The following is a 10000-nucleotide window of genomic DNA, read 5'->3' as shown; positions in this document are numbered from 1 at the left end:
CAGGTGGTCAGTATGTGATGTCTTGGTACAGACAGGTGGTCAGTGTGTGTCTGTGATGTCTTGGTACAGACAGGTGGTCAGTGTGTGTCTGTGATGTCTTGGTACAGTGGACAGGTGGTCAGTGTGTGTCTGTGATGTCTCGGTACAGACAGGTGGTCAGTATGTGTCTGTGATGTCTTGGTACAGTGGACAGGTGGTCAGTGTGTGTCTGTGATGTCTCGGTACAGACAGGTGGTCAGTATGTGTCTGTGATGTCTCGGTACAGACAGGTGGTCAGTGTGTGATGTCTTGGTACAGACAGGTGGTCAGTATGTGATGTCTTGGTACAGACAGGTGGTCAGTATGTGTCTGTGATGTCTCGGTACAGACAGGTGGTCAGTATGTGTCTGTGATGTCTTGGTACAGACAGGTGGTCAGTGTGTGTCTGTGATGTCTTGGTACAGACAGGTGGTCAGTATGTCTAACAGTATTCAGTCTCCATTTGGTGTTTATCACATTTTTCAAGTTCTTGATTGGCAAGTAGAGCCAGACCTCACACCCAGAGAGGAAATGGCTTTTATAACTGAATGTCTAACTTGATGTTTCACTTGATGGCATAGGAAGCCCTTCTCGTCTCTCACGTCGTTCAGAGCTTGTTTGTTACCTGTTGTTACCTGTGCTGCTGATGTTTAGGCTGATGTAGGTTTAGTTTTTTGCATGTTCTAGTGCAGTTTTATTTAGAATTGATGGTTTTCTGAGGGCTATGTCCTTTTTGGAGACAGTGTGCAGGAGATCAAGTTGCTGTTGTAATCCTTTGGTTGGAGATAGAAACACCAGATCATCTGTGAATAGTAAACATTTGACTTCTGTGTCTGCAGATTGTTCCGTTTTTTGCCAATTCATTGATATAAATGGTAAATGGTGCATTTATAAAGCGCCTTTATCCAAGGAGCTTTACAATGATTGTGCATTACATTCACCCATCCACACACATTGTCTCACACACACACACACACACACACACACACACACACACACACACACACACACACACACACACACACACACACACACACACACACACATCAATGGAGGAGGATACCATGCAAGGCACCAACCTGCTCATTGGGGGAAGTTAAGGGTTCAGCGTCTTGCTCAAGGACACTTCCACACTAACTCACACTAACTCACACTAACTCCGGGATCGAACTGGGAACCTCCACAAGCGGCCGCTCTACCTCTGAGCCACTGCCACCCCTTTGTATATATACTGTATGTTAACTCTCTCAGTGCCAATGAAATAAAAATATATGTTCATACTGTGCCAGCAATCTTTTTTTTTTTTTTAAGTAAAAAAAAAGTGCTTAGGAAGCGAGATAGTCTTTTTCAGTTCTAAGTTCAACAAAGAGTGGATGGAGCTGCAAATCTTCAGATATGATATCTTGCGTTCTGAATTTTTTTTCCCCCCCAAAAAAAAAGTTTTAATCTTTATATATATTTTTTAAACTCTGGATTTTTCGTTCTGGCACTGAGGGCATTCAGAAAAAACTCGGGATATCTCATTATGTGGCACTGAGAGAGTTAAAGAGGGTTGGACTCAGACACGTATGTCCTTTTTTGAAGTTAACAAAACGGGGAAACAATTAGCTTTTGTTTATTTGGTTCTCTGTCTGTCTGTCTGTCTGTCTGTCTGTCTGTCTGTCTGTCTGTCTGTCTGTCTGTCTGTCTGTCTGTCTGTCTGTCTGTCTGTTCTGTCTCTCTGTTCTGTCTCTCTGTCTGTCTGTCTGTCTGTCTGTCTGTCTGTCTGTCTGTCTGTCTGTCTGTTCTGTCTCTCTGTCTGTCTCTCTCTCTCTGTCTGTCTGTCTCTCTCTCTCTCTCTCTCTCTCTCTCCCCCCTCCAGGCTGAAGCAGAGAAGCTACAGCGTCTTAAGGAGAGAGTAGAGAGTCAGGAAGCCAAACTGAAGAAGATCAGAGCCATGAGAGGCCAGGTGGACTACAGCAAACTGATCAATGGAAACCTCTGTAAGAACACACACACACACACACACACACACACACACACACACACACACACACACACACACACACACACACACACACACACACACTGCAGCGTGCACAAATCAACACATTTCATATATGATATTGACTATGGTGATAACTATACATGTATATCATTCTGACCTTGACCTTTGACCCTTTCAATCCAAAACGAGAGTTTTGCATATAACTAAGGTTCTACGAATTCCGGACGACCCCCAGAGGCAGTGTTTTCAACACCTGGATATTCATCGCGCGCTCGCGCATAGGTCGAATATTAATACCATATATCGGTGCGGTGCACACAGCGATCATCCTCATGACATCTTTTCGTCAAGAGCGAGATTCCGAGTGACAGTAAACTCTGGCGGTCATCCGGAATTGGTAGAACCTTAGTTATATGCATAACTCTCGTTCTACTTCATTCCTTCTGACCGCCAGAGGCAGTGTTTTCAACACCTGGATGACTAATACCAACATAGTCACGAGGAACCTGCCCTTACCTGACCATCAGTTGCAGGTTGAAGAGGCCGACAGCACCGCCATCGCCATGGGATGAGGGGCGGCCACATTCACCCTATAGAAGCGGGCAAACGTGCAGGAAGAAGCCCCTCAATGCGGGACACCCCTCAATGCAGCCCAGGAGGTGGACACGCTCCTGGTCGAATGACATCTCACAGGAGGAACAGGCAAACCCTTGCGTTCGTAGGCCTGCAGAATGGCATCAACAATCCAGTGAGAGAGTCGTTGTTTGGACAGAGCACACCCTTTCCTGTGCCCTCCATAACAGAGAAACAGTGCGTCCGACTTCCGAAACACAGAAGTCACATCCACATACTGCCTCAGGGCCCGGATGGGGCACAGCAACCCACCATCAGGATGCGATCCCCCTGCCCCTGGCTGTGGGGCATAAGCCGTCAATCAGACAGGCTGGTTGATATGGAAAGCTGAAAGACTTTTTGGAAGAAAGGAGGAGTTGGGCCACATAGTAACCCCAGACCCATCCGAAGTCCACCTCAAACAGTCCCTAGCGACAGACAGGGCCTGGAGTTCACCCACTCGCTTGGCAGATGTAATGGCGAGAAGGAAGGCGGTTTTAACAGACAGCCACCTGAGATCAGCCCGCTCCAGCGGCTCGAACGGCGGAGAACACAGGTTTTCCAGGACCGTAGGCAAGTCCCACGAGGGCACCCGAGTGACATGCGGGGGGTGCAATCTAAGAGCTCCCTTCAGATAGCGACTCACCAAAGGATGAGATCCCACAGTACGACCGTCCACCAGCCCATGCTGAGCCGAAATGGCGGAAACATACACCCTCATTGTAGAGGCTGAGAGCCCCTTATCCAACAATGTCTGTAGATAGCGGAGCAGCATTGGTACCGAGCACATGACTGGATCCACATGTTGGCCCTCACACCAACTACAGAACAATTTCCATCTGTTAGCGTACAGCGCTCTAGTAGGAGGGTGCACGAGCGTTAAGCAAGGTATGGACAACCGCCTGATCGCAGGAGTTCACCAGTGAACCCGGCCTCTCAGGGGCCAAACATGAAGCTGGAGGCGATCTGGCTGGGGATGCCAAATGCAGCCCCCTACTTGTGACAGGAGATCCCGTCTCGACGGGAGAGGCCAAGGTGCTCCGTTGAGAAGCCGTCGGAAACCATATCCTCCCCGGCCAGTATGGAGCCACCAGCAGCACTGTGTGACCGCATGTGGCTATTCTGTGAAGCATTAGCCCGAGCAGTGGAACTGGAGGGAATGCGTACAAGAGGCAGTCTAGGGGCCATGGGTGAGCTAATGCGTCCTGCCCCAATGGACTGGTTGGATCCGACAGGGAGAACCATAGTCGACAGTGTGTTGATGTGCTGAAGCAAACAGATCCACTTCTGCTCTCCCGTACCTCTCCCAGATCTCCTGAACCACTGAGGGGTTCAACCTCCACTCGCCTGGAGGAGGACTCTGGCGGGAAAGCATATCTGCAGCCTGGTTGTGAGCCCTGAGACTGAGACTGGCAAGGCGAGGAAAGGCCCACTGAAGAAGTCTCTGAGCCTCCTGCAGAGACTGCCTGGACCTGACACCTCCCTGATGGTTCACATGGTAGACCGTTGATGTATTGTCTGATCGGACAAGGACATGTTTCCCTTCCAAGGCGGGAAGGAAATGTTTGAGGGCTAAGTACACTGCACGGAGCTCCAGCGCATTTATATGTTGTAGTCCCTGCTGAGGGCCACAGGTTCCTCTGACTGTCCTGTGCACACAGCCCCCCAGCCTGAGAGAGATGCATCCGTCACCACTATCTCCCGGCGAGAGGGCAGTGAGCCCATGGCGACGCCCCGGCACAGACTCGCCCTCCTTCTCCAGGGTTCTAGCAGCCGACGGCACTGGCTGGAGTTCCTCACCAGCCTCTTCTGGTGCCTCTTGGCGTCGAGGCCCAAGCCGTTGACCAACAGCTGCAGGGGGCGCAACGAAAGGAGTCCCGCAATCAATGTGCCCAGCAGACGAAGGAGCAGGCCGTATGTCAGCCTTGTACTTCCCCGTACACGAGCGACAAGGCCCACAATGTCGTCCACTCTCCGCGGGGAGGGGCAGGCCCGCTTTGAGACTGAATTGAGGGCGATGCCGATGTACACAACGGTTTGACTGGGAGCCAGAGAGCTCTTGGCGAGATTCACCTTGAGCCCCAGCTGTGCGACATGGGCCAGAAGGGTGGACGTATCGCTGAGTGCCTGCTCTTGGTTCGAAGCACATACCAGCACCCGGAACACCCCGCCCCTTGAAAGCAAAGCGGAGAAACTGTCTGTGGTGTGGTGCTATTTGCACATGAAAATAAGCATCTTTCAGGTCGATGCTTGTGAACCAATCGTTCTTTGACACAGTCTGGAGAACTTTCGGAAACGAAAAACCTTCAGGCACTGATTCAACTGCCTGAGGTCGAGGATCGGCCGAAGGCCGCCGTCCTTCTTTGGAATAAGGAAATAAATGAAGTAGAACCCTCTTAGCTGAGTTGAACCAGGTACATACTCTATGGCTCTCTTCTCTAGGAGCTCTGAAATCTCCGGCTGAGGGCTAGAGACCTCAGTGGGTCGTCGACCACCGTCATCCGTACCCCTGTGAAACTTGGGGGTCGACGTCTGAATTGAATCCTGTAACCCTTGGACAGCGTTGCCACCACCCAAGGGTCTGAAGTCAAGGCTTCCCAGCGGCTAAGATGTTGTGGGGTGAACCGGCTGGGGCCCGGGTCGGGAGAGTCACCTCCGACTCCCCCGGTCCTGGAATGGTCTAGAGGATCGGCCGGCAGGGGCCCCACGCCGAGGAGCCCTGCCTGTGGGCGGCCGGAAAGAAGGCTGTTGGGGGCCCTGTTGGGGTTGGCCCTGCCGAGGAAAGGGACGTCTGGCTCCCGAGGAGCTCTGGCCCCTGGCTGCTCGGTAAGGAGTGCCCGTGCGTCTAGGCTGAGGTGACGGTGCTGGGCGTAAGTCCGCAAACTGCCGCCTGGACCTGTTCGCTTGAACACTACGCTCCAGGGCCTCTTGAGCTGCGGGCCCAAACATCTGGCCCGGAATGACAGGCAGTGTGCAGAGTGTCCTCCTGCACCCCTCCGACAACGGGGCCTGGGCGAGCCACACCTGGCGACGGGCCAAAGTCAGGGTGGACATCAGTCTGCCAAGTTCCCTCGTCATATAAGCGAAAGCGTGGAGTGAGGCCTCACTCAGGCTCTGTGACGGGGCATCACCCCCCGCCGTGCGGAGGGAGCGAGACACACTCCCAATGCTAGCGGTATATTCCAGTGAAAGCGGCAGAGCGAGATGCACTCCCAACGCTTTATTTATTTATTTCTGTAAACACAGCCCAAACATTCACTCACCGTCGCCAATGTACAGCTATGGCTCCACGCCTGGACCGCTACTCGATGCTATTGTAGTTAGCCACCAAGCTATTGTAGTTAGCCACCGATGCTAGCAGGCAGCCGCTAACTCCATTCACCGTTGTGAGTCGTGCTGGGCTGCTTTTACATGCTTCTTTTTTCTTTTTCTCTCCTTCCTTCTTTCGTTCCTTTCCGACTGCCCCTATGAACGGGGTAACGTAATTCCAAGGTAGCAGACTACGCAGTCTCTGGAGGACGACAGTCCGTAGCTCCAACCGTGTTGGTTGCGAGACTCCACGCGCAGCTGCGAGTAATCGACCTGCGCTCTATAGGCGAAAATATGAAAGAGGATGATCGCTGTGTGCTCCGCACCGATATAGGTGGCGTGCGTGTACACAGGTCACGAGTGACTTTGTTGGTATTTATATTCGACCTATGCGCGAGCGCGCGATGAATATTCAAGTGTTGAAAACACTGCCTCTGGCGGTCAGAAGGAATGAAGTAGAACACACATCTCAGAGCAGCCTGCTGATCCCTCTGTACCACTGCACCACCACCTCTGTACCACCACCTTTGTACCACTGCACCACAACCTCTGTACCACAACCTCTGTACCACTGCACCACAACCTCTGTACCACCACCTCTGTACCACTGCACCACAACCTCTGTACCACTGCACCACAACCTCTGTACCACTGCACCACAACCTCTGTACCACTGCACCACCACCTCTGTACCACTGCACCACAACCTCTGTACCACAACCTCTGTACCACTGCGCCACCACCTCTGTACCACTAGACCACAACCTCTGTACCACTGCACCACCACCTATGTACCACTGCACCACCACCTCTGTACCACTGCACCACCACCTCTGTACCACTGCACCACCACCTCTGTACCACTGCACCACCACCTCTGTACCACTGCACCACCACCTCCTCTGTACCACTGCACCACAACCTCTGTACCACTGCACCACCACCTCTGTACCACTGCACCACAACCTCTGTACCACTGCACCACCACCTCTGTACCCCTGCACCACCACATCTGTACCACTGCACCACAACCTCTGTACCACTGCACCACAACCTCTGTACCACTGCACCACCACCTCTGTACCACTGCACCACCTCTGTACCACTGCACCACCACCTCTGTACCACTGCACCACAACCTCTGTACCACTGCACCACCACCTCTGTACCACTGCACCACCACCTCTGTACCACTGCACCACCACATCTGTACCACTGCACCACCTCTGTACCACTGCACCACCTCTGTACCACTGCACCACCTCTGTACCACTGCACCACAACCTCTGTACCACTGCACCACCTCTGTACCACTGCACCACAACCTCTGTACCACTGCACCACCTCTGTACCACTGCACCACAACCTCTGTACCACTGCACCACCACCTCTGTACCACTGCACCACCACCTCTGTACCACTGCACCACAACCTCTGTACCACTGCACCACAACCTCTGTACCACTGCACCACAACCTCTGTACCACTGCACCACCACCTCTGTACCACTGCACCACCACCTCTGTACCACTGCACCACCACCTCTGTACCACTGCACCACAACCTCTGTACCACTGCACCACCTCTGTACCACTGCACCACAACCTCTGTACCACTGCACCACCTCTGTACCACTGCACCACAACCTCTGTACCACTGCACCACCACCTCTGTACCACTGCACCACCACCTCTGTACCACTGCACCACCACCTCTGTACCACTGCACCACAACCTCTGTACCACTGCACCACCACCTCTGTACCACTGCACCACAACCTCTGTACCACTGCACCACAAGCACTTATTTCAATCATTCATTGTTGCGAACGCGGAAGGTCCGACCAAGTGGAGCTTACTATGTAACTCTGCTTGGGTTGTGTGTGTGCGTCTCTGTGTTCACCTCTCATTGGCTGCATGCACCCATGTGACTCACGCTCTCATTGCCTGCCTGCCCCTGGGTGACATGACTCACATGCGTGCACTGCCTGTAAGCAGCCACCCGAGTGCGCCAGAGTGCAGGAATTTAGACAATGCTCTGACACACACACACACACACACAATGTTCTCTCTCCATCACGGTGAAATAACACGGATTACAAGTCCATAAATACACAATATTTTCGAGCTGCGTTCGCTTCCAGCGTTCGCGCGTCTTACTTGTAATAATTCTCTGTCTGTCTGTCTGTCTGTCTGTCTGTCTGTCTGTCTCCCTCTAGCTGCAGAGATAGATCATGTCAGTTCCTTGTTTCAGGAGAAACAGGCTGAGCTTCAGTCAGCTGTGATTAGAGTGGACCAGGTAATACACACAACACACACACACACACACACACACACACACACACACACACACACACACACACACACACACACACACACACACACACACACACACACACTAACTACTCTAAACAGGTTAGAGTTAGTGGCAGGCAAGTGACATGGTCAAAATAGTACTTTTTATAGTAGTTATAGTAGTTTAATAGTAGTTTTTGACTCCTCCCCTCAGCTGACTCAGCAGTTTTGTGTTTTTAACTCCTCCCGTTTTTAACTCCTCCCCCTAGCTGACTCAGCAGTTATGTGTTTTTAACTCCTCCCCTCAGCTGACTCAGCAGCTATGTGTTTTTGACTCCTCCCCTCAGCTGACTCAGCAGTTATGTGTTTTTGACTCCTCCCCTCAGCTGACTCAGCAGTTATGTGTTTTTGACTCCTCCCACAGCTGACTCAGCAGTTATGTGTTTTTAACTCCTCCCTCTAGCTGACTCAGCAGTTGCGTTTTTGACTCCTCCCCAGCTGACTCAGCAGTTATGTGTTTTTGACTCCTCCCCTCAGCTGACTCAGCAGTTATGTGTTTTTGACTCCTCCCCTCAGCTGACTCAGCAGTTATGTGTTTTTGACTCCTCCCACAGCTGACTCAGCAGTTATGTGTTTTTAACTCCTCCCTCTAGCTGACTCAGCAGTTGTGTTTTTGACTCCTCCCACAGCTGACTCAGCAGTTAGATGATTTGAGGCGGGGCCGTCTGCAGATGCAGCCACAGCAGACCACGCCCGGCGGACAGGAGGGGGTGGAGCTACCGCTGGGCATGTCAGGTCCTGCAGCTCTAGAGCTGAGAAAACTGTACCAGGAACTACAGGTACACTAACACACACACACACACACACACACACACACACACACACACACACACACACACACACACACACACACACACACACACAGGTTTTTACTTCCTGTGTATGAAATGTTCAAAGATCCAAACCACGCCTGTTACGCCTGTACAGAGCGTTCAGATATCTGGATATCTGAAGCTGTCGCTGACTGGAAATTACATTACATTACATTACATTACATTACATTACATTACATTACATTACATTACACTACATTACATTACATTACATTACATTACACTCGCTTTTATGCAAAGAGACTTACAATAAGTGCATTCAACATAGGTAGGGAACAAAACTACTAATCACCAGAAGTCTGAAGTGCATTCTCTTCTAAAACAAGCAACTAAGAGTATACCTAGAGCTAAGGTAAAAGTGCAACATATCAGCTAACTGCTCAAAAAAATAAAGGGAACACATAACTAACACATCCTAGATCTCGATGAATGAAATATTCCAGTTGAAAATCTTTATTCATTACATAGTGGAATGCGTTGAGAACAAAACAACATAAGAATGATCAATGGAAATCGAAATCATTAACCCATTGAGGTCTGTATGCAGAATCATACTCAAAATAAAAGTGGAAAATCAGATCACAGGCTGATCCAACTTCTGTGTAAATTCCTCAAGACAATTCAAAATGAAGCTCAGTTGTGTGTGTGACCTCCACGTGCCTGTATGCACTCCCTACAACGTCTGGGCATGCTCCTGATGAGACGACGGATGTTCTCCTGAGGGATCTCCTCCCAGACCTGGATCAGGGCATCAGTCAACTCCTGGACAGTCTGTGGTGCGACGTGGCGTCGGTGGATGGAACGAGACATGATGTCCCAGAGGTGCTCGATTGGATTCAGGTCTGGGGAACGGGCAGGCCAGTCCATAGCATCAATGCCTTCGTCAT

At 51.1% G+C, this 10000-nt stretch overlaps 2 protein-coding genes across 2 annotated transcripts in view; both read left to right on the top strand.

Moving 5' to 3' along the window:
* Nucleotides 1-10000, top strand: part of LOC308074135 (apoptosis-stimulating of p53 protein 1-like) — a 168162-nt gene that overhangs the window by 115961 nt on the left and 42201 nt on the right.
* LOC308075087 (apoptosis-stimulating of p53 protein 1-like) overlaps nt 1-10000 on the top strand; it is a gene marked incomplete at its 3' end in the record, with an annotated part of 45409 nt that overhangs the window by 11335 nt on the left and 24074 nt on the right. The window contains exons 4-6 of the mRNA XM_080414704.1: nt 1880-2000; nt 8145-8224; nt 8910-9059. Coding sequence (XP_080270830.1) covers nt 1880-2000; nt 8145-8224; nt 8910-9059 — 351 coding nt within the window. The remainder of the gene's footprint in view (nt 1-1879; nt 2001-8144; nt 8225-8909; nt 9060-10000) is intronic.

Source organism: Gymnoscopelus braueri (assembly GCF_963280865.1).
Source record: "Gymnoscopelus braueri genome assembly, chromosome: 19".
In the NCBI taxonomy this organism is placed as follows: domain Eukaryota; kingdom Metazoa; phylum Chordata; class Actinopteri; order Myctophiformes; family Myctophidae; genus Gymnoscopelus; species Gymnoscopelus braueri.
The sequence above is the reverse complement of the archived record's forward strand: the minus strand, read 5'-3'. Positions and strand labels throughout refer to the sequence as shown.